This window comes from Bombina bombina, chromosome 12 (assembly GCF_027579735.1).
Source record: "Bombina bombina isolate aBomBom1 chromosome 12, aBomBom1.pri, whole genome shotgun sequence".
Classification (NCBI taxonomy): Eukaryota; Metazoa; Chordata; class Amphibia; order Anura; family Bombinatoridae; genus Bombina; species Bombina bombina.
In genome coordinates, this window is record NC_069510.1 from 71934491 (window position 1) to 71961226 (window position 26736).

At 39.2% G+C, this 26736-nt stretch overlaps 1 protein-coding gene across 1 annotated transcript in view; it reads right to left on the reverse strand.

Annotated features, from left to right (window-relative positions):
• ANAPC2 (anaphase promoting complex subunit 2) overlaps positions 1–26736 on the reverse strand; it is a 74190-nt gene that overhangs the window by 40663 nt on the left and 6791 nt on the right. The window contains exons 2-6 of the mRNA XM_053696149.1: positions 16299–16918; positions 9460–9592; positions 7309–7483; positions 4737–4856; positions 3750–3867 (exon numbers count right to left, since the gene is read on the reverse strand). Of these exons, the coding sequence (XP_053552124.1) occupies positions 3750–3867; positions 4737–4856; positions 7309–7483; positions 9460–9592; positions 16299–16918 (1166 nt within the window). The remainder of the gene's footprint in view (positions 1–3749; positions 3868–4736; positions 4857–7308; positions 7484–9459; positions 9593–16298; positions 16919–26736) is intronic.

Genomic DNA, 26736 nt, shown 5'->3' on the forward strand with positions numbered 1-26736 from the left:
TTCCCTTGCTGAACAAAAGGCAAGATAGTCCTTACAGTTACCATCTTGAACGTTGGTATCCTTACATAACGATTCAATATTTTTAGATCCAGAACTGGTCTGAAGGAATTCTCCTTCTTTGGTACAATGAAGAGATTTGAATAAAACCCCATCCCCTGTTCCGGAACTGGAACTGGCATAATTACTCCAGTCAACTCTAGATCTGAAACACATTTCAGAAATGCTTGAGCTTTTACTGGATTTACTGGGACACGGGAAAGAAAAAATCTCTTTGCAGGAGGTCTCATCTTGAAACCAATTCTGTACCCTTCTGAAACAATGTTCTGAATCCAAAGATTGTGAACAGAATTGATCCAAATTTCCTTGAAAAAACGTAACCTGCCCCCTACCAGCTGAGCTGGAATGAGGGCCGCACCTTCATGTGGACTTAGAAGCAGGCTTTGCCTTTCTAGCTGGCTTGGATTTATTCCAGACTGGAGATGGTTTCCAAACTGAAACTGCTCCTGAGGATGAAGGATCAGGCTTTTGTTCTTTGTTGAAACGAAAGGAACGAAAACTATTATTAGCCCTGTTTTTACCTTTAGATTTTTTATCCTGTGGTAAAAAAAGTTCCTTTCCCACCAGTAACAGTTGAAATAATGGAATCCAACTGAGAACCAAATAATTTGTTACCCTGGAAAGAAATAGAAAGTAAAGTTGATTTAGAAGCCATATCAGCATTCCAAGTTTTAAGCCATAAAGCTCTTCTAGCTAAAATAGCTAGAGACATAAACCTGACATCAACTCTGATAATATCAAAAATGGCATCACAGATAAAATTATTAGCATGCTGTAGAAGAATAATAATATCATGAGAATCATGATGTGTTACTTGTTGCGCTAAAGTTTCCAACCAAAAAGTTGAAGCTGCAGCAACATCAGCCAAAGATATAGCAGGTCTAAGAAGATTACCTGAACACAGATAAGCTTTTCTTAGAAAGGATTCAATTTTCCTATCTAAAGGATCCTTAAACGAAGTACCATCTGACGTAGGAATAGTAGTACGTTTAGCAAGGGTAGAAATAGCCCCATCAACTTTAGGGATCTTGTCCCAAAATTCTAATCTGTCAGACGGCACAGGATATAATTGCTTAAAACGTTTAGAAGGAGTAAATGAATTACCCAATTTATCCCATTCTTTGGAAATTACTGCAGAAATAGCATTAGGAACAGGAAAAACTTCTGGAATAACCACAGGAGCTTTAAATACCTTATCCAAACGTTTAGAATTAGTATCAAGAGGACCAGAATCCTCTATTTCTAAAGCAATTAGTACTTCTTTAAGTAAAGAACGAATAAATTCCATTTTAAATAAATATGAAGATTTATCAGCATCAACCTCTGAAACAGAATCCTCTGAACCAGAAGAGTCATCAGAATCAGAATGATGATGTTCATTTAAAAATTCATCTGTAGGGAGAGAAGTTTTAAAAGATTTTTTACGTTTACTAGAAGGAGAAATAACAGACATAGCCTTCTTTATGGATTCAGAAACAAAATCTCTTATGTTATCAGGAACATTCTGCACCTTAGATGTTGAAGGAACTGCAACAGGCAATGGTACTTTACTAAAGGAAATATTATCTGCTTTAACAAGTTTGTCATGACAATCAATACAAACAACAGCTGGAGGAATAGCTACCAAAAGTTTACAGCAGATACACTTAGCTTTGGTAGATCCAGCACTAGACAGCGATTTTCCTGTAGTATCTTCTGACTCAGATGCAACGTGAGACATCTTGCAATATGTAAGAGAAAAAACAACATATATATAAAGCAAAATTGATCAAATTACTTAAATGACAGTTTCAGGAATGGGAAAAAATGCCAAAGAACAAGCTTCTAGCAACCAGAAGCAATGAAAAATGAGACTTAAATAATGTGGAGACAAAAGCGACGCCCATATTTTTTCGCGCCAAATAAGACGCCCACATTATTTGGCGCCTAAATGCTTTTGGCGCCAAAAATGACGCCACATCCGGAACGCCGACATTTTTGGCGCAAAATAACGTCAAAAAATGACGCAACTTCCGGCGACACGTATGACGCCGGAAACGGAAAAAGAATTTTTGCGCCAAAAAAGTCCGCGCCAAGAATGACGCAATAAAATGAAGCATTTTCAGCCCCCGCGAGCCTAACAGCCCACAGGGAAGAGTCAAATTTTTGAAGGTAAGAAAAAATGATTAAATCAAATGCATTATCCCAAATATGAAACTGACTGTCTGAAAATAAGGAAAGTTGAACATTCTGAGTCAAGGCAAATAAATGTTTGAATACATATATTTAGAACTTTTTTAAACAAAGTGCCCAACCATAGCTTAGAGTGTCACAGAAAATAAGATTTACTTACCCCAGGACACTCATCTACATGTTTGTAGAAAGCCAAACCAGTACTGAAACGAGAATCAGCAGAGGTAATGGTATATATAAGAGTATATCGTCGATCTGAAAAGGGAGGTAAGAGATGAATCTCTACGACCGATAACAGAGAACCTATGAAATAGACCCCGTAGAAGGAGATCACTGCATTCAAATAGGCAATACTCTCCTCACATCCCTCTGACATTCACTGCACGCTGAGAGGAAAACCGGGCTCCAACTTGCTGCGGAGCGCATATCAACGTAGAATCTAGCACAAACTTACTTCACCACCTCCATCGGAGGCAAAGTTTGTAAAACTGAATTGTGGGTGTGGTGAGGGGTGTATTTATAGGCATTTTGAGGTTTGGGAAACTTTGCCCCTCCTGGTAGGAATGTATATCCCATACGTCACTAGCTCATGGACTCTTGCTAATTACATGAAAGAAATATGTTTTCCCATTTTTTTTTCTATATCAAAACAAAACAAAGATATACGGAGGTTGGAATAACCCCATAATTAAATGCAAGCAACAGTGCAATAATAAAATGCTCTAGCACATAAAAGCATTTTCATTTATGCCCTTTAATATCCATTTAAACATGTTATATTACAATTTCAAACTGTTTTATGTCTGTATAACACATTTTAGATATTCTTATAATAAAGTCAATAAAAAGTAATTGTGTTATTGTCAAATTAACAGCTATCTGATTTAATGATTACACACATTTAGGAACATAAAACTCAGAATTAAGCTTTCATTTATCAGATAGAGCATGCAATAAAAAAAAAAAAAAATCTCCAATTTATGTCTACTTACAAATTTGCTTTATTCTCTTGGTATCCGTTATTGAAGGAGCAGCATAACACTACTGGGAGCTAGCTAAACATATTGGGTGAGCCAATGATAAGAGACATATATGTGCAGCCACCAATCAGCAGCGAGCTCCCAGTAGCGCATTACTGCTCACGAGCCTACCTAGATACGCTTTACAGCAAAGCATATCAAGAGAATAAAGCCAATTTGATAGTAAAAGTGAATTGGAAAGGTGTTTAAAATTGCATGCTCTGTCTCCGTCATGAAACTTACATTTTAACTTTACGATCCCTTTAAGTAATTATAAGTTTAACATCCCTCCTTGTATTGGCCCAGCATCTATGAGTAAGACCTCCAGACAAAACGCGTTAGACGTGTTTACTGCAACTGCTGCAGATATGTCTTTAAACAAGTGAAACAATAAAGAAAATGGTGTTTGATCCAGAGCGTGCCGCCATTACTTTATACAATTGTTTTGTCTGCTGGTTCCATAAATATCAGATATAAATGTAACAAAGACATATACAATACCTTAAGTATTTTCTAATCGGCTCACAGGCGACTTCTAGAATAACCATGGACGGATCCAGTTCTCGCAAGGCTTTAATGGCAGATATATACAGCGTGATAATGTCAGAGGTATTTACTCCTAGTAAGACAATACAATGCCAAAATTAGCTTTCACGTGGGTTTGCAAATCAAAAGGACAAAACAGAAAAGGTAGAGACACTAAATAACAATGTCCACCGAATGAACGCGTTCGTGAAATCAGCCCTCATGCCATCCCTCGGATCCTGTGGTCTGATAAAATACCCTGGCACTAAATGTTACTTGGGTAGAGGTGGAGTACTCGCTTCTCTGTATCATTATAACCACTTAAAGCACAGTCACTGTGCGTCACTTTCACCGGAATACCCAAGTTTCAGTATCATTCTGTGATCGTTTCCTTTTCCCATGAATCCCTCTTCAATTCCAAGCATGTGGCACTTATAAAAACAGAGTATCACAAGCAGCTAACCCAGTCCCTGTGCCTTCCAGACAACTAAACTGTTAATTCACTGCTACATATAATAATATCAATAATCATATATGGAGAAAAAAAAATCAGTACAGTATCCCTTTAAGTGCCCTGTGTGTTTCAAGCAATCAAGAATTAAATCCCTACTATATGTATGTTCTAGGCAATTAAAAGGCCAATATAGTCAAAAATTACATGCACTAATTTGGAGACTAGTGACCCTGCACCTTTATGTGTTTAACTCCCGCAAAGGGGTTAAAACACATGGTAGAAGTAATTAGCAGTGCTAGCTACACAGCTGGGTCATGCAACTAGCGCTGCCAATTGGGTCAGCGGCAGTTTCCAATGAGGGGTACTCCTACTATGTGTTTAACACCACTGTGGGGGTTATATACAAATATAATGGCCCTTTATTGGGATAAAATATACCAAGGAATATAAATACTCTCCTAAGTGTGACATACTGTCGAATATGCAAAGACCTCATTCTAGCTGCATACCAGGGTGCAGCAGCCTCGTTTCCAACGCAGCTTTTAGCGACGTGAGCAGCTGCTGCCTCAGGTTGGTCCTTTCCAAACAATACTTTAAATCTTCAATCGCTGGCTTGGATTCAGGAAAATCTGTAAAATATTTCTCACTATTAAATAACAGAAATATTGCATTTAACACAAATCTACACAGTTGAATAGTTTGCAACAGACAGTAAAAGTGATGTGTACAATACTATTTGCATCTGCTGGCTTACCGGCACCTGTCATATGACCCAATAAATTCCATGTATACTGTTTTTTGTTATTTTGTGTACATCAACAGTATATCAGTAACTTTAAACTTAGAAATCATTTACCACTTATTAAACGTACGTGTACATAACTTATGCTAGTGGAAATAAGCTGCTAACATTAACCCATACATAACCAGTCTATCATGAATATTTAAATGATGTTCAGACCTAATTAGTTACATTGAATTGAATATACTGACCCCAACAGAGGAACAGATCATATATTGACAGACAACTATTGTTAAAGGGACAGTAAAGTGAAAAAAACTTTCATGATTTAAATAGGGCATGTCATTTTAAACAACTTTCCAATTTACTTTTATTACCAATTTTGCTTTGTTCTCTTGGTATTCGTAGTTGAAAGCTAAATCTAGGAGGTTCATGTGCTAATTTCTTAGACCTTGAAGACTGCCTCTAATCGGAAAGCATTTTGACAATTTTTCACCACTAGAGGGCGTTAGTTCATGTGTTTCATATAGATAACATTGAGCTCAGGCACGTGAAGCTCCTAGGAGTCAGCACTGATTGGCTAAAAATGCATGTCTGTCAAAAGAACTGAAATAAGGGGGCAGTTTGCTGAGGCATAGATACAAGGTAATCACAGAGGTAAAAAGTATATTATTATAACTGTGTTGGTTATGCAAAATTGGGGAATGGGTAATAAAGGGATTATCTACCTTTTTAAACAACAAAAATTCTTGTGTTTACTGTCCCTTTAAGTTTCACTACTGCAACTGATGTTTGTAACTAACTGGGTAGAGCGTGCTGATGGGTGGCTACATTTAGACACCAGCAAGCTCTACTCAAGTGCTGAACCAAAAATGGGCCGGCTCCTAAGCGTTCATTCTTGATTTTTCAAATAAAGATACCAAGAGAATGAAGAAAATTTGATAATAGGAGTAAATTAGAAAGTTGCTTAAAGGGACATTGAACCCAATTTTTTTATGTTGTAATTCAGATAGAGCATGCAATTTTAAGCAACTTTCTAATTTACTCCTATTATCAAATTTTCTTCATTCTCATGGTATCTTTATTTGAAAAGCAAGAATGTAAGTTTAGATGCCGGCCCATTTTTGGTGAACAACCTGGGTTGTTCTTGCTGATTGGTGGATAAATTCACCCACCAATAAACAAGTGCTTTCCTGTGTGCTGAACCAAAAATTGGCTGGCTCCTTAGCTTAGATGCCTTCTTTTTCAAATAAAGATAGCAAGAGAACAAAGAAAAATTGATAATAGGAGTAAATTAGAAAGTTGCTTAAAATTGCATGCTCTGTCTGAATCACAAAAGAAAAATTGTGTGTTCAGCGTCCCTTTAAAATTGCCTGCTCTATCTAAATCATGAAAGTTTAATTTTGAACTAGACTATCCCTTTAAGTTTTTATTTTGTTGTGACCCACGCACCAGAAAAATGTGGGATGAATTTGAGTGCTTATAAGTATCCTTTTCTTTCAGTTCCTTAAACTGAATTAGTAAATGTATGAATTTGATACATAGCGCCTAGTAACCACAATATAATAACAATAAAGGCCTGAGTATTATTTAAAATGGAAGAATCCCTAATAGAACAAATATTATTCTTACAGTTACTGGCACCCGATTCATAAACACATTTAAACGATTATAAAACCTGGCATTTTTCTCTTATGATTCAGCTAAAGAGTACAATTTGAAATATTTTCCAATTTACTTCTATTAAAAAAATGGACTTCATTCTCTTGATATTGTTTATTGAAAATCAAGTAGGTAGCCTCAGGAGTGTGCATGTGTCTGGGACACTATATGGTAGCAGTTTTGAAAGATTTATTTTAACAAAGTATACATTGTGCAAAAACTGCTGCCATTTGGTTAGTGCTCAAAAGCATTCTTGCAAAACTGGTGCTGTATACACGTGCACGCTACCTACCTAGGTATTCTGTATAACTTAAATGAAGATACACTACTTTACTTCTAGTGGCAGGAATTTCCGGTCAAGGAGATCTATCTGAGGGAATCCATATGAATTGATATGCAGCACTTACCTCATATAACCTTTGTAACTATATATTTAACACACACAATATATAAAAAACTAGAATGGATCCAGCTGCACCAAGCTAAATTTTAGGTGGGGCTGACGATGGCCAGAGCGGTGAAATTGAGGGGCACCCATGGTTGTCTTGGGGACTCTAAACTAGGGTGCCAGGACCTTATTTTAAGAGTCCTGTGGCTCCCTGGCAACTGGGTTTGTCAAGCCCAAAAGAAAAATAAGAATGTTGATTCTACACTATAGCGATTTAAGATCTATGCACCTCTTATAATACTGAAGAGCTCGTCAATGCGCATGTTGGCGTAGAGGTGGTAGAAGAAGCGTTGAACGTGACATCGCCAGCGTTTCAGTGTGCTGTTGGGCTCCGGGGTAGAGGCAGGATGGGCACCATCATGCAGGAACACTTTGCTAAGCCAACCAATCAACTTCTCTATCCACTGTCAACAGAAAAAAAAAAGTGCAGGTTAAAACTGGAGATTAAACTTTTCCTGCAATGGAAAAGTCACACGGGTGGAAATCTGACAATAATTTAAAGGGACATTTTGTTAAAAAAAATTGATCATAAATATGAAAGATTACCAATTAAATCTCTTAAAAGGGACATGAACCCTAACATTCAGACAAAACACACAATTGTAACCAACTTTCCAATTCAAATTAAGAAGCCGAACCACCGTTTGCTCACTCTAGTAACATTTATATCTGTCCATGATTGGCCTCAGCAGAGAAGATGAGATAAATGAAACCAAGGTTACAACATGGTAGTGCCTATTATTAGGGAACTTAACCTTTACTCTTATTTCTTCAATATTTAAACAACTATTATTAAAAATAAATATATATATCTGTATATTATTCTCACGGTTGTATGGGACGTACAACACATTTGTTGTCTTTCATTAATCAGATAGAGCATACAATGTTAAACAATTAACTTCTATTATCAAACTTTCTTTGTTTTCTTGGTATCCTTTGTTGAAAAGAAAGAAAGTAAACTCAGGAGCGTGCAATCTACAACAATATAGAGCAGCCGTTTTGAAAGAATGTTATACATAATCGAGATCACTAGAGGGTGGCATATTTTACTGTCATGTAGTTTCAGGCATGTGCACGCTGCCTATCTTAAAGGTACAGTAAACGTTGTAAAAAATGTTACATAATTCTGCACTATGTGCAAAAAGGTATTACATGAAGATACCATTATTAATTATTTTAACTTGTTAAAAGCATAATATGTCCCCCAAAAGTATACTTACCTCTACTGTGAAGCCGTCCTCTTCAGCGTGGCTGCTTTTTCAAACAGCGTATCACGGGCTCACTGTCTAATCACAGCGTGCCCAATAGTGCCATTGAATTACATGTAGTGCGCTCCTGCACTAAATAAAACAGACAATGGGGCCGAATTATCAAGCTCCAAATGGAGCTTGATGCCCCTGTTTCCGCGCGACCCTTCAGGCTCGCCAAAAACAGAAGTTATGAAGCAGCGGTCTAAAGACCTCCATAACTTGTCTGCCTGCTCTGACGTGGCGGACAGAAATCAACCCGATCGAATATGATTGGGTTGATGGACACCCCCTGCTAGTGCAGGGGGGGCGGTATTGCACAAGCAGTTCTGGTGCAATGATAAATGCAGACAGCGCATGCTGTCGGCATTTATCGATGTGCAGTTAACATGATACGCTGCATTGTATCATGTCCACTTGCACTTTGATAAATATGCCCCAATGGTTTTAGTTAGTGCAGGAGCGCGCTACATGTAATTGTGTAAGTATATCTCCTGAGCCTCCCTAGGTATCATTTTCAACAAAGAATACCAAGAGAACAAAACAAATTAGATAATAGAAGTAAATTAGAAAGTTTTTTAAAATCTCATGCTCTATCTGAATCATGAGGAAAAAAAAAATCGAGGTTTTATGTCCCTTTAATACCTTGTATTGGAAGAAGATTCAAACTCCTGATTATACTCAATGGATAAGAGAGGTTAACTTTATCTCCCTTGAAAAAAATAAATTACTACAGCTTTGAAGTAAATAGCCTCCTGCACCATTTTCTATATCATGCAGCAGGAACTAATGATTTTAAAATAAATATTGTTTCTGCCACTTTGGTTGCCAAGCTCCGCCCTCTGATGACATCATGATCATTGAACGTCTGTTGAATCCAACTAGTGAAATTTTTGTTATTGGCCGTCCTATGCAGCCCAGATCGTGATGTCATCACTGGGCTGAGCTTGGCAGCCATTTCAAAGTAGCCAGAAACAATATTCATTATAAAATAACTTGTTTACTGTTCCTGCTGCATGATATAGAAAGGATGCAGGAGGATATTTGCAGCTTAATCTAAGGTAGGACTTTAAGATGACCAAGGTGTAGACTGTCCCTTTAGATATATTCCACTCAAATTGATAATATACCTCCTGGAATTCATTGAGGAACGACCGCTCATACTCCCCACGGCATCTCTTTTCCATTCTCTCCTCGATCATCTTGTGTAGGATTGTGGTGACTGCTTCAGAACAAACTCTTTCCATCAGATTGAGCCTGTGACTAGAGGAAGCACAAAGAAAAAAAAATCTCTACAATCCAATCACAAAAATGTATACAAATCTGGGTATATAATCAACTGAATATTACCAAAAGGTTAAAAATATTACTAATATGAGACAATGACAAAGGATATGAAGTAGTATATATCTTGCAAATATAAGAAAAATGACTTTCACAGAACCATCTCAAGAGCTTTGGCTCCTAAAATTTTAATTTTGACTCTTAACTTTTTTTGGGTTATCCCACTAACAATACTGTATGCAAACACACTCATCTGGTTCCTAATAAATCTGTGTTGCTACTCACTATTCTTGATAGGCCTTATAGTGATGGTAAATCCAAGCGTTAAAAAAAAAATGCTAGGAATTACCATCACTAAAAATAAAGTGGAGTTTCAGTAATGAGTTTCAAAAAAAAAAACAAAGGGTGATAAACTCACCCTTTTTGTGCAGGGGCTCCTCGCTAAAGTCAGCTGCTCCGGCCGCCCACGGCACAGCGCTCTTCTCTCAATGAGATGATGCTTCCATCTCTAAACCAATAGCCGTGCTAGCATACAGAACCCTGTCAGATGACTAGGACGGCTATTGGTTTAGAGGTGGAAATGTCACCTCATTGAGAGAAGAGCACTGTGCAGTGGGCTGTCAAAGCCGATGACTTTAGTGAGGAGCCGCGGCACAGAAAGGGTCAGCTTAGCACCCTTTTATTTTATTTTAGAAACTCATCACTGAAAGTCCACCTTATTTTTAGTGATGGTAAATCCTAGCATTTTTTAAACGCTCGGATTCACCATAACTTTAAAGTGATAGTAGGATTTACAAATGCAACTAATAAAGGGGACTTTCAGTCATGAAATATAAAATATTTCATGCTAAAGTTCCTTTATTTGTCTGCATCGTTCACCACACTGAGCGCCTCAGGCAGCCCGCTGCAAAACGCTATTTTGCAGTGAGATGATCTTAGCCAATAGTGTGTTAGCTATCCGGCATAGTGCCAGCTGGCCAGTTTGGCTATTGGCTAAGAGGTGGAAACGTCACTTCACTGAAAAATAGCATTCTGAGGCGGGCGGCCTGAGGTGCTCAATGCGGCGAACGCTTCAGACAAATACAGAAACTTTCAGAATTAAGTATTTTATACTTCATGACTGAAAGTCCTCTTTATTTGTTGCACTGGTCAATCCTAGAGTTTCACAAACACTAGGATTTACTATCACTTTAAGTTTGATATTAAAAGGATATAAAAGAGACAGTAAAAATATTGTAATTATGATACATTTCTGTTGTCTTGCTATAGATTAACATATCAGCCAAGTCTAGACATTTTTAAAACAAATTAACATCCTTTTTACTGCAATTGTTTGTCAATAGCTAAACTCCACCCATCATTTGCTTATACGGAGGAGCCAATCTGGGGTTTAGTCTGCTGACTATAAGGATGGTCACAGTCATACATTTAGTATTAAGTGAATTGTTTTGCAGTTATCATCAGCTAAAGCCTATTAGGGAAAGATATATAGCTGAGTCAGCCTTGGCAAATCAGCTGTGCGCATTTCCACCTCTAAGAATAAAACATATCTACAATTTTCAGAGTTAAATTACAAGAAATGGGGGCAAAATAAATAACAATTATTGGAAAGTTGTTTTGCTACACAATACTAAACATTTTATATTAAAATCTCAACATATTTACTGTCCCGATTGTTTATTGCTTTAAGACAGTGCTTTCTAAACTGTGTGTCGTGACACATTAGTGTGTCGGCGGCAGTGTGTAGGTGAGTCCCTGCTTCAGCACAAATATTTTTTAATTTAAAATTCTTTTTAAATTTTCTTTTGGTTTCCGACTTTCTGCCTGCCTGCTATGCATACCACGTGGTTGACACGTGATTGATACCTAGTGGGTCACAGATCATCTAAACCTATTGGCGCAGCTTAGCTGGAACTGAAACTATTCCCATTGGCAGCACATTAGCTCCTGAATGCACGTGTAGTCTCCTCAATCGGCTCGTGACTGCATGTGTAGTCAGTAAGAGGGATAGCAGTGTGTTTGCAGCACGGGCAGTAGTCAGTCGGACTCGCAAAGCTCTGAGGGCAGCAGCTTTAACGCTGAGCTGAAGTCAGAAGTCAAAGTGTTTTTATTTTTTGGCAGCTAGCTCCCAGTAGTGCATTGCTGCTCCTGCTCTTGATATATGGATAGTAGGTGGAATCTAAAAAATGCTTGATGATGAAATGCGAGTATATTTATCTTATAATCCACTAAATATTCAGAAACTGTGTTCATCCCATCAACCTCATACATCCCATTAAAATAGTAAGTAGCTATTGGTGGTATTAAACCTTTTTTTTTAAATTCTTGCACATACTTACTGTTACTTGTAAATACATTTCATTATTATATCATTTATGTATGTGTCCGTATCTCAAACAAGTTAGTTTAATTTCCTGTTTGCTAGAACAACTGAATTACAGTGTCGCCAAATGATGTAGGTCTAAAAAGTGTGTCACCAACATGAAAAGTTTGGAAAGCTCTGCTTTAAGAGATAATCCCTTTATTACCCATTCCCTAGTTTTGCATAACCAACACTGTTATATTAATAAACTTTTTACCTCTGTAATTACCTTGTATCTAAGCCTCTGCAGACTGCCCCCTTATTTCAGTTCTTTTGACAGACTTGCATTTTAGCCAATCAGTGCTGACTCCTAGGTAACTCCACGTGCATGAGCACAATGTTATCTATAGGACACACATGAACTACCACCCTCCACTGGAGAAAAACTGTCAAAATGCATTCAGATTAGAGGCGGCCTTCAAGGTTTAAGAAATTAGCATATGAACCGCCTAGACTTAGCTTTCAACTAAGAATACCAAGAGAACAAAGCAAAATTAGTGATAAAAGTAAATTGGAAAGTTGTTTAAAATGTCATGCCCTATCTGAATATTAAAGTTTATTTTGGTCTACACTGTCCCTTTAAACTTATTAAACCCCTTTTCTATATACTGCAATCTAGAACTATAAATGTAAGGAAAAGGAGGAGACTTTAATGTAACTTTGGATCCATTGCTAGATAACTCGGAAAAAAAAATCTGCTACGTCTAAATATATAGTAAATCAAGTTAACAATTGTCTAAGACAGATAGCTATGTATGATTCATGGAGATTGGTAAATCCCGATCAAAGAGATTATACTTTTTATTCATATCCACACAGGTCTTATTCAAGACTAGATTACCTCTGTCTAAATTTAAAAGGGTTATCAAAACTACAGGAAATTCAAATATTACCAATGACATGGTCGGATCACGCTCCAGTAAAGATGAATTTAAAATGGGGAACACAGGAGAAGTATCAATATACTTGGAGAATGGATGACTATATTTTAAAGAGAATAGAAGATAAGGATAAGATAGCAAGAATAATGGAAGAATATTTTGGCATAAATAATACAGAGGATATATCAGTAATGTCCCTCTGGGATGCACATAAATGTGTTATGAGAGGAGAGCTAATTAAATTGAGAGCGGAACAAAAAAGGCTAAGGGATACATTTTTCCAGGAGACAATGAATAGGATCTATAAATTAGATAGGAATCATAAATTAGATTTTAGAAGAGCTAGAGAAGGAAAGAAGGAATATACAGGAATACTGGCCTAACATAAATAAAAAAAAAGCAATTTGGTTAAAACGTAAGTATTACACAGAAGGGGATAAAAATGGACGGCTTTTGGCTAGGGCGATTAAGAAAAAAGAAATAAGTAAAGGGATATATAAATTAAGAAATGATAAAAAGAAACTCTATAAGAATCAACAAGAAATTAGTACCCAATTTGAAAATTTTTATAAATCCCTATATAATATAGACCCCCGAAATAGAGAAGACATAGATTGGAATATGTATATAAATAAAATGAAATTAAATAAAATTACAGATTTGGAAAACCAAAAGTTAGAGGAAATAATAACAATACAGGAAATACAAGAGGTGATTGAATCTCTCCCAGAAGGAAAAGCCCCAGGTCCAGATGGGTTCACGGCTGCCTATTATAAAAATTATAAGGATATTTTAATACCACATCTATGGAGGTTATTTAGGTCAATAGATAAAGGGAAGACATTTTCCACAGAAATGCAGGAAGCCTGTATAATAGTGATTTCTAAACCGGACAAAAATAAGGAAGAGGTTAAAAATTATAGACCAATATCACTTTTAAATTTAGATTTAAAAATTTACGCAAAAATTATAGCTAATCGTTTAAGAAATATATTGGAAAGAATTATCCACTTAGATCAAGTAGGCTTTGTCCAGAACAGAGAAGCTAGAGACAACATCATTAAGAATATACATTTGATTGAATATGTGCAACATAAAAATATACCATCAGTATTTATATCGGTGGATGCCGAAAAGGCATTCGACCGGGTTAAGTGGTCATTCCTAGAGAGAACATTAGGATTATTTAATATTAATCAGGTAATGATCAAGAGGATAATGGCCTTATATTCAAACCCAACAGCTAAGATAAAGATAAACGGGAGTATGTCTAATAGCATAGAGATACATAATGGAACTAGGCAAGGATGCCCATTATCCCCAACACTATTTATTTTATCTATAGAAATTTTAGCAGCATGTATTAGGTATAATAACATGATAAAGGGGATCAAGGTACGAGATAGCGAATATAAAACTTCTTTGTTCGCAGACGACATCCTCCTGTCTCTATCTGACCCGGTTTCCTCAATTAAAGAATTAAAGGAAGAGTTCAAGATATTTGGGATCCTATCTAATTTTTCAGTCAATTTAGACAAATCGGAAATACTACATGTAGAAATAGATGATAAGATACAACAAGATATACTTAAGATCTCACCCTTTAAAAAGGTAGAGACGGTGAAATATTTAGGGATAGTGCTAGCGAAATCAGTGAGGGAAATGTGTGACCTTAATTATATTAAATTTAAGAAAACTATAACAAATGAGCTGTTATCTTGGTTCCCTAAAAGGATATCATGGTTAGGGAGGATAAATATAATTCAGATGAATATTTTACCTAGATTTTTATACCTGTTACAAGCATTACCAATTCCATTGCCGACTAAATACATAGCAGAAGTACAAAAAATAATTAATAATTATGTATGGGGGAAAATACATCCAAAAATAGGTATAGAGACTATGTATAGGAAAAGGATGGAGGGAGGATTGGGGTTACCCAATCTGGCTAAATATAGACAGGCATCTATGATTCAAAGGGTAATAGAATGGCATGTGAAAGAGAAAGAGAAAAGTTGGGTAAAATTGGAAGGAGACCTTATAGACAGGAAGATGTTAAGCAATCAGTGTTGGGTATACCCAAAGGATAGATCTATAAAAATAGAGAATTATAGTATAATGAAAGAAAATTTCAAGATATGGGATAAAATAACTAGGAAAAAAGGGGAAATATCATCAAATCCATCTCTATTATTAGCCCTAGTAGAGAACAAAAATTTTTTAGCCGGACAATTTAAAGGGGATGAAAAAGAGAACAGCTACCGCATTATAGACTTAACAGAGAGGGGTAAATTGAAATCACAGAATGACCTTCGAATGAAGGGCTTAACGGAAATAACGGACTGGTTTACTTACTCACAGGTACACCATTATGTATCAACAATTAAAGATAAAGAGAAGATATTCAGAGCATTAACAAAAATAGAGAATCTGTGTAATGCTAAAATTAATATAAAACATACTCTTTCTAAGGCATATAGTATAGTACAAGAGCACAAAGCACCCCTCCCAACTTATTGTAAGAATTGGCTTGGTGAATTAGAACGAGATATAGACCATAAGACATGGCTAAATATATTCCAGAATACAGCTAAATCTTCCGTCTCAGCTAGAATGGTGGAACAAAACTTAAAGATATTAACAAGGTGGTATTTAACCCCAACTAGAATCAAAAAATTATACCCACATACTCAAGATAGTTGCTGGAGAATGTGCGGGGAAAAGGGATCACTATCACATATTATGTGGTTTTGCCCCAAAATAAGGCTTTTTTGGGCGTCCATATTACAAGTAATAGATAGAAGGGAAGATAGGAAGAAATTACAGAACTTTACTACTGCTATATTAAATAATCTAGAATTCAAGGGAGATAAAGTTAGAAGATATTTATATCAGATTATGCTTAATAGTGCAAAGAATCTAATTTTGTCTAAGTGGAAAATAGCAGGGGTTCCTACAAAAGAAGAATGGATTAAAAAAGTTAATGTAAATTTGTTGAATGAGGAATATTATTTTCTGTATAACAATAGATATGAGACTCCTAGGGCAGCAAAAGCTTTGTGGGAGAGGTTAATAGGGATCTCTCCATCCTCCTCAGAGCAAAGAGGTGGGTAAGGAAGTAATAGTCCAAAAAGGAGTTAATACATTTATGCGGTGCTCATATAAGAAAACTTTAGAGATTGTTATTATTTTGGTAAACCCTGTGTGTGTAGCTTTGTTTGTATGTCACTTTTAAAGAAAAAAATAAATAAAAAAGAAAGTAAATTGGAAAGTTGTTTAAAATGACATGCCCTATTTGAATATGAAAGTTTATTTTGGTCTACACTGTCCCTTTAAACTTATTAAACCCCTTTTCTATATACTGCAATCTAGAACTATAAATGTAAGGAAAACCAAAGGAAATGTGTACAATACATGTGTAATGATGCAGGTTACTTACAATATGTCATTGAGCTGGTGAAATTGTTCCATGGCACATTGGCACCAGCACTGGTCCTTACTGTTATCACATCCTTTGCAGTTTAGGTCCTCTCCCCTGTCCTCAGAGTCACTCTCTCTCTCATTTTCATTCATCATGTTGTCACAATCGCTGATGCTATCGTCTGCTCTTTTCTTCTGCCTCATGTAAATCTTAAATGACCTGCTGTAGAACTGTTGAATCATTTCTGGAAAGTTTTTAGAGGTCGAGAAGAAAAGAATGGCCTTAAACATGGTAAAGACCTGATCACGGAGCAGCTGGGAGTCTGAGCTGGGCAGCAAACCCGTATCTGCCCACCTACCCAGGATGTCCAGACTCTTCAGATAGGGTTCCATCCTGGACATAAGCAAAGAAAAAGTATCCAATAAGAGCACAATGCATTGCTGTTCTTCGACTGCATTCTCGTGCTGGTTGATGCCGTTCCAGAATTCAGGTGCAATGTTTCTTTGTAAGTCGGTCTGAAGTACTTCTGTGAACCATTCCTCCACCACATAATGAAGATCATAGTTGTACAAAACCTCCACAGCATCTTTAAGATCAGCTTCTTTGATGGATTCAACCAAAGTAGATCTGGAGGCATCCTACATTTAAATACAATTACACCAAATTGTCAGTCTATCCGAACAGTCATTTCAATAAGTACAACATGGTGTTGCATGCAGTTAGCTTAAAGTTATTCTTAAAGGAATAGGCTAGTTAAAATTAAACTATTAAGATTCAGATAGACAACTTTCTAATTTACTCCTATTATAGATTTTCCTTCCTTCTCTTAGTATCTTTATTTGAAAAAGCAGGAATCTAAGAATAGGAGTCAGACCATTTTTGGTTCAGCACCTGGGTAGCGCTTTCTGATTGGTGTCTAAATGTAGCCACCAATCAGCATCAGCAAGCACTACCCAGTTTCTGAACCAAAATGGGCCAGCTCCTAAACTTACATTCAAATAAAGATACCAGGAGAATGAAGAAAAATGTATAATAGGATTCAATTATAAAGTTGCTTAAAATTGCATGCTCTATCTGAATTATGAAAACTTAATTTTGACTAGACTATCCCTTTAACTATCTTTTAAAGGGACTTGATACCCAAATGTTGAAGCACTTGAAAGTGATGCAGTATAACTATACTAGAAAATATCCCCTGAACATCTCTATATAAAGAAGGGAAGTTATTTTACCTAAAAATTTCCTCAGTAGCCATGTCCCATTGTAAAATGACTTTAAGCAACCAATCAGGATGCTAGTCCTTGCAAGGGAGCGTGCATCTGGCATGCACAGACACAGTCATGTTATTTCCATAATTAGTTTAAAGAAATTTGCTATGAACTCTCATGAGAATACAATAAAGCAAAGGGTGACATTAGCACTGATGAAGCTAATTGGCAACTATGAACAAATTTGTAGGTAAAATATCTTCCTTTTTACATAAGTGTGTTTGCAAAAGGATTGGGGAAGCACATCTATTCTACACAAGATCCTTATATAAATCAAGGCCTGAAATGAGTCTGTTCATGCAGTATTGATGAATATAAAGGGTCACTAAACACATTTTGATTTTGTGAAAAAGGTAAGCTTTTCCCACGCTCCCTAAAGAGGCCAAAATGCAAATTCAGTAATCTATGATCTTCAAAACGCTGCAAATTGCCTAAACCAGCTATAACAGGAATACTAAAATCAAAATTAAACTTTCATGATTCAGATACTTCAGTTCACTTATAAAATTGTACACATTGTTTTTATATGCACACTTTATGAGGCATCAACTCCTACTGAGCATGTAAAAGAGGGCACAGTATATACCTATATGTGTAATTGGTTAATGGCTGTCACATGATACAGGGGAAGGGAAATTTGAATTAACATTAAAATTTGCCAGAATATTTTTTTACTATTAATTTGAAATTCAAAGTAAGTGCTGTTGCATTGTTTTTTTGTTGTGCATCTGTTGACTATGCAGTATTTATTGGTCCTTTAACTTGTGAACACACAGGTTATATAATTTGCTTTTTGGTATTGCTAAGGAACGTGGAAAGGGCACAGTTTTTACACAAACAAGTGTCTAGCATCCCTTTAAAGTATTAGTGGGCAAAGGGGAACTCAGCAGTCACATGCAGCCCTCACTGGATTCCCCAACGTCCTCCATCCTTGGCTCCCATTTCCCATTTGTACATCACAAACATTGGAACACCCTTCACAACCCTTTCTAACCTTAATCAGATAGTTCCTACAAAGAAAAAAATATACATTTTGCTGGGAACACAACATAGTGGTTCTGCAGTAACAAAATGTGCTTCATATGTATGTGCCTATGAAGCAAGGCTTGTTTAACATATGTTTGTGTACACATTACACATATACAGTATATGTCTATATTATTATATAATGTATATATTTCACATTAATACATAGATTATTAAGTGTGAGTTTTGCAGCATGTGTAAAAAGGGCCCAGCAGTGTGTGTTCTGCAGTATGTGTAAAAAGGACCCTGCAGTATACATATACACAGATGCCAGTGGTATGTCCCACACATATATGAAGAGAAGCCAGTGGTGTGTGATCTGCAGTATGTGCCATACATATATGAGAGGCCAGTGGTGTGTGATCTGCAGTGTGTGCCATACATATATGAAGAGAAGCCATTGGTGTGTGATCTGCAGTATGTGCCATACATATATGAGAGGCCAGTGGTGTGTGATCTGCAGTATGTGCCATACATATATGAGAGGTCAGTGGTGTGTGATCTGCAGTATGTGCCATACATATATGAGAGGTCAGTGGTGTGTGATCTGCAGTATGTGCCATACATATATGAGAGGTCAGTGGTGTGTGATCTGCAGTGTGTGCCATACATATATGATGAGAGGCCAGTGGTGTGTGATCTGCAGTATGTGCCATACATATATGATGAGAGGCCAGTGGTGTGTGATCTGCAGTATGTGCCATACATATATGATGAGAGGCCATTGGTGTGTGATCTGCAGTATGTGCCATACATATATGATGAGAGGCCATTGGTGTGTGATCTGCAGTATGTACCATACATATGTGATAAGAGGCCAGTGGTGTGTGATCTGCAGTGTGTGCCATACATATATGATGAGAGGCCAGTGGTGTGTGATCTGCAGTATGTGCCATACATATATGAGAGGTCAGTGGTGTGTGATCTGCAGTGTGTGCCATACATATATGATGAGAGGCCAGTGGTGTGTGATCTGCAGTATGTGCCATACATATGAGAGGTCAGTGGTGTGTGATCTGCAGTGTGTGCCATACATATGAGAGGCCAGTGGTGTGTGATCTGCAGTATGTGCCATACATATGATGAGAGGCCAGTGGTGTGTGCTCTGCAGTATGTGCCATACATATATGATGAGAGGCCAGTGGTGTGTGATCTGCAGTATGTGCCATACATATATGAGGCCAGTGGTGTGTGCTCTGCAGTATGTGCCATACATATATGATGAGAGGCCAGTGGTGTGTGCTCTGCAGTATGTGTCATACATATATGAGAGGCCAGTGGTGTGTGCTCTGCAGTATGTGTCATACATATATGAGAGGCCAGTGGTGTGTGCTCTGCAGTATGTGCCATACATATATGAGAGGCCAGTGGTGTGTGCTCTGCAGTATGTGTCATACATATAGGAGAGTCCAGTGGTGTGTGCTCTGCAGTATGAGCCATACATATATGAGAGGCCAGTGGTGTGTGATCTGCAGTATGAGCCATACATATATGAGAGGTCAGTGGTGTGTGATCTGCAGTATGTGCCATACATATATGAGAGGTCAGTGGTGTGTGATCTGCAGTGTGTGCCATACATATATGAGAGGCCAGTGGTGTGTGATCTGCAGTATGTGCCATACATATATGATGAGAGGCCAGTGGTGTGTGATCTGCAGTGTGTGTCATACATATATGATGAGAGGCCAGTGGTGTATGCTCTGCAGTATGTGCCATACATATATGATGAGAGGCCAGTAGTGTATGCTCTGCAGTATGTGCCCTATATATATAAGATGAGAGGCCAGTGGTGTGTGATCTGCAGTATGTGCCATACATATATGATGAGAGGCCAGTGGTGTATGCTCTGCAGTATGTGCCATACATATATGATGAGAGGCCAGTGGTGTATGCTCTGCAGTATGTGCCATACATATATGATGAGAGGCCAGTGGTGTATGCTCTGCAGTATGTGCCATACATATATGATGAGAGGCCAGTAGTGTATGCTCTGCAGTATGTGCCCTATATATATAAGATGAGAGGCCAGTGGTGTATGCTCTGCAGTATGTGCCATACATATGATGAGAGGCCAGTGGTGTGTGATCTGCAGTATGTGCCATACATATATGATGAGAGGCCAGTGGTGTATGCTCTGCAGTATGTGCCATACATATATGATGAGAGGCCAGTGGTGTGTGCTCTGCAGTATGTGCCATACATATGATGAGAGGCCAGTGGTGTGTGCTCTGCAGTATGTGCCATACATATGATGAGAGGCCAGTGGTGTGTGATCTGCAGTATGTGCCATACATATATGATGAGAGGCCAGTGGTGTATGCTCTGCAGTATGTGCCATACATATATGATGAGAGGCAAGTGGTGTGTGCTCTGCAGTATGTGCCATACATATATGATGAGAGGCCAGTGGTGTGTGATCTGCAGTATGTGCCATACATATATGATGAGAGGCCAGTGGTGTGTGATCTGCAGTATGTGCCATACATATATGATGAGAGGCCAGTGGTGTATGCTCTGCAGTATGTGCCATACATATATGATGAGAGGCCAGTGGTGTGTGATCTGCAGTATGTGCCATACATATATATGATGAGAGGCCAGTGGTGTGTGATCTGCAGTATGTGCCATACATATATGATGAGAGGCCAGTGGTGTGTGATCTGCAGTATGTGCCATACATATATGATGAGAGGCCAGTGGTGTGTGATCTGCAGTATGTGCCATACATATATGATGAAAGGCCAGTGGTGTGTGATCTGCAGTATGTGCCATACATATATGATGAAAGGCCAGTGGTGTGTGATCTGCAGTATGTGCCATACATATATGAAGAGAGGCCAGTGGTGTGTGATCTGCAGTATGTGCCATACATATATGATGAAAGGCCAGTGGTGTGTGATCTGCAGTATGTGTCATACATATATGAGGCCAGTGGTGTGTGATCTGCAGTATGTGTCATACATATATGAGGCCAGTGGTGTGTGATCTGCAGTATGTGCCATACATATATGATGAAAGGCCAGTGGTGTGTGATCTGCAGTATGTGCCATACATATATGATGAGAGGCCAGTGGTGTGTGATCTGCAGTATGTGCCATACATATATGATGAGAGGCCAGTGGTGTGTGATCTGCAGTATGTGCCATACATATATGATGAGAGGCCAGTGGTGTGTGATCTGCAGTATGTGCCATACATATATGATGAAAGGCCAGTGGTGTGTGATCTGCAGTATGTGCCATACATATATGATGAAAGGCCAGTGGTGTGTGCTCTGCAGTATGTGCCATACATATATGAAGAGAGGCCAGTGGTGTGTGCTCTGCAGTATGTGCCATACATATATGATGAGAGGCCAGTGGTGTGTGATCTGCAGTATGTGCCATACATATATGATGAGATGCCAGTGGTGTGTGATCTGCAGTATGTGCCATACATATATGATGAGAGGCCAGTGGTGTGTGATCTGCAGTATGTGCCATACATATATGATGAGAGGCCAGTGGTGTGTGATCTGCAGTATGTGCCATACATATATGATGAGATGCCAGTGGTGTGTGATCTGCAGTATGTGCCATACATATATGATGAGAGGTCAGTGGTGTATGCTCTGCAGTATGTGCCATACATATGATGAGAGGCCAGTGGTGTGTGATCTGCAGTATGTGCCATACATATATGATGAGAGGCCAGTGGTGTATGCTCTGCAGTATGTGCCATACATATGATGAGAGGCCAGTGGTGTGTGATCTGCAGTATGTGCCATACATATGATGAGAGGCCAGTGGTGTGTGATCTGCAGTATGTGCCATACATATATGATGAGAGGCCAGTGGTGTGTGCTCTGCAGTATGTGCCATACATATATGATGAGAGGCCAGTGGTGTGTGATCTGCAGTATGTGCCATACATATATGATGAGAGGCCAGTGGTGTGTGATCTGCAGTATGTGCCATACATATATGATGAGAGGCCAGTGGTGTGTGCTCTGCAGTATGTGCCATACATATATGATGAGAGGCCAGTGGTGTGTGATCTGCAGTATGTGCCATACATATGATGAGAGGCCAGTGGTGTGTGATCTGCAGTATGTGCCATACATATATGATGAGAGGCCAGTGGTGTGTGATCTGCAGTGTGTGCCATACATATATGATGAGAGGCCAGTGGTGTGTGATCTGCAGTATGTGCCATACATATATGATGAGAGGCCATTGGTGTGTGATCTGCAGTATGTGCCATACATATATGATGAGAGGCCATTGGTGTGTGATCTGCAGTATGTACCATACATATGTGATAAGAGGCCAGTGGTGTGTGATCTGCAGTGTGTGCCATACATATATGATGAGAGGCCAGTGGTGTGTGATCTGCAGTATGTGCCATACATATATGAGAGGTCAGTGGTGTGTGATCTGCAGTGTGTGCCATACATATATGATGAGAGGCCAGTGGTGTGTGATCTGCAGTATGTGCCATACATATGAGAGGTCAGTGGTGTGTGATCTGCAGTGTGTGCCATACATATGAGAGGCCAGTGGTGTGTGATCTGCAGTATGTGCCATACATATGATGAGAGGCCAGTGGTGTGTGCTCTGCAGTATGTGCCATACATATATGATGAGAGGCCAGTGGTGTGTGATCTGCAGTATGTGCCATACATATATGAGGCCAGTGGTGTGTGCTCTGCAGTATGTGCCATACATATATGATGAGAGGCCAGTGGTGTGTGCTCTGCAGTATGTGTCATACATATATGAGAGGCCAGTGGTGTATGCTCTGCAGTATGTGCCATACATATATGAGAGGCCAGTGGTGTGTGCTCTGCAGTATGTGTCATACATATAGGAGAGTCCAGTGGTGTGTGCTCTGCAGTATGAGCCATACATATATGAGAGGCCAGTGGTGTGTGATCTGCAGTATGAGCCATACATATATGAGAGGTCAGTGGTGTGTGATCTGCAGTATGTGCCATACATATATGAGAGGTCAGTGGTGTGTGATCTGCAGTGTGTGCCATACATATATGAGAGGCCAGTGGTGTGTGATCTGCAGTATGTGCCATACATATATGATGAGAGGCCAGTGGTGTGTGATCTGCAGTGTGTGTCATACATATATGATGAGAGGCCAGTGGTGTATGCTCTGCAGTATGTGCCATACATATATGATGAGAGGCCAGTAGTGTATGCTCTGCAGTATGTGCCCTATATATATAAGATGAGAGGCCAGTGGTGTATGCTCTGCAGTATGTGCCATACATATATGATGAGAGGCCAGTGGTGTATGCTCTGCAGTATGTGCCATACATATATGATGAGAGGCCAGTGGTGTATGCTCTGCAGTATGTGCCATACATATATGATGAGAGGCCAGTAGTGTATGCTCTGCAGTATGTGCCCTATATATATAAGATGAGAGGCCAGTGGTGTATGCTCTGCAGTATGTGCCATACATATGATGAGAGGCCAGTGGTGTGTGATCTGCAGTATGTGCCATACATATATGATGAGAGGCCAGTGGTGTATGCTCTGCAGTATGTGCCATACATATATGATGAGAGGCCAGTGGTGTGTGCTCTGCAGTATGTGCCATACATATGATGAGAGGCCAGTGGTGTGTGCTCTGCAGTATGTGCCATACATATGATGAGAGGCCAGTGGTGTGTGATCTGCAGTATGTGCCATACATATATGATGAGAGGCCAGTGGTGTATGCTCTGCAGTATGTGCCATACATATATGATGAGAGGCAAGTGGTGTGTGCTCTGCAGTATGTGCCATACATATATGATGAGAGGCCAGTGGTGTGTGATCTGCAGTATGTGCCATACATATATGATGAGAGGCCAGTGGTGTATGCTCTGCAGTATGTGCCATACATATATGATGAGAGGCCAGTGGTGTGTGCTCTGCAGTATGTGCCATACATATATGATGAGAGGCCAGTGGTGTGTGATCTGCAGTATGTGCCATACATATATATGATGAGAGGCCAGTGGTGTGTGATCTGCAGTATGTGCCATACATATATGATGAGAGGCCAGTGGTGTGTGATCTGCAGTATGTGCCATACATATATGATGAGAGGCCAGTGGTGTGTGATCTGCAGTATGTGCCATACATATATGATGAAAGGCCAGTGGTGTGTGATCTGCAGTATGTGCCATACATATATGATGAAAGGCCAGTGGTGTGTGATCTGCAGTATGTGCCATACATATATGAAGAGAGGCCAGTGGTGTGTGATCTGCAGTATGTGCCATACATATATGATGAAAGGCCAGTGGTGTGTGATCTGCAGTATGTGTCATACATATATGAGGCCAGTGGTGTGTGATCTGCAGTATGTGTCATACATATATGAGGCCAGTGGTGTGTGATCTGCAGTATGTGCCATACATATATGATGAGAGGCCAGTGGTGTGTGATCTGCAGTATGTGCCATACATATATGATGAGAGGCCAGTGGTGTGTGATCTGCAGTATGTGCCATACATATATGATGAAAGGCCAGTGGTGTGTGCTCTGCAGTATGTGCCATACATATATGATGAAAGGCCAGTGGTGTGTGATCTGCAGTATGTGCCATACATATATGATGAAAGGCCAGTGGTGTGTGATCTGCAGTATGTGCCATACATATATGATGAGAGGCCAGTGGTGTGTGATCTGCAGTATGTGCCATACATATATGATGAGAGGCCAGTGGTGTGTGATCTGCAGTATGTGCCATACATATATGATGAGAGGCCAGTGGTGTGTGATCTGCAGTATGTGCCATACATATATGATGAAAGGCCAGTGGTGTGTGCTCTGCAGTATGTGCCATACATATATGAAGAGAGGCCAGTGGTGTGTGCTCTGCAGTATGTGCCATACATATATGATGAGAGGCCAGTGGTGTGTGATCTGCAGTATGTGCCATACATATATGATGAGATGCCAGTGGTGTGTGATCTGCAGTATGTGCCATACATATATGATGAGAGGCCAGTGGTGTGTGATCTGCAGTATGTGCCATACATATATGATGAGAGGCCAGTGGTGTGTGATCTGCAGTATGTGCCATACATATATGATGAGATGCCAGTGGTGTGTGATCTGCAGTATGTGCCATACATATATGATGAGAGGTCAGTGGTGTATGCTCTGCAGTATGTGCCATACATATGATGAGAGGCCAGTGGTGTGTGATCTGCAGTATGTGCCATACATATATGATGAGAGGCCAGTGGTGTATGCTCTGCAGTATGTGCCATACATATGATGAGAGGCCAGTGGTGTGTGATCTGCAGTATGTGCCATACATATGATGAGAGGCCAGTGGTGTGTGATCTGCAGTATGTGCCATACATATATGATGAGAGGCCAGTGGTGTGTGCTCTGCAGTATGTGCCATACATATATGATGAGAGGCCAGTGGTGTGTGATCTGCAGTATGTGCCATACATATATGATGAGAGGCCAGTGGTGTGTGATCTGCAGTATGTGCCATACATATATGATGAGAGGCCAGTGGTGTGTGCTCTGCAGTATGTGCCATACATATATGATGAGAGGCCAGTGGTGTGTGATCTGCAGTATGTGCCATACATATGATGAGAGGCCAGTGGTGTATGCTCTGCAGTATGTGCCATACATATGATGAGAGGCCAGTGGTGTGTGATCTGCAGTATGTGCCATACATATGATGAGAGGCCAGTGGTGTGTGATCTGCAGTATGTGCCATACATATATGATGAGATGCCAGTGGTGTGTGATCTGCAGTATGTGCCATACATATATGATGAGAGGCCAGTAGTGTATGCTCTGCAGTATGTGCCATACATATGATGAGAGGCCAGTGGTGTGTGATCTGCAGTATGTGCCATACATATATGATGAGAGGCCAGTGGTGTATGCTCTGCAGTATGTGCCATACATATGATGAGAGGCCAGTGGTGTGTGATCTGCAGTATGTGCCATACATATGATGAGAGGCCAGTGGTGTGTGATCTGCAGTATGTGCCATACATATGATGAGAGGCCAGTGGTGTGTGATCTGCAGTATGTGCCATACATATATGATGAGAGGCCAGTGGTGTGTGATCTGCAGTATGTGCCATACATATATGATGAGAGGCCAGTGGTGTGTGATCTGCAGTATGTGTCATACATATA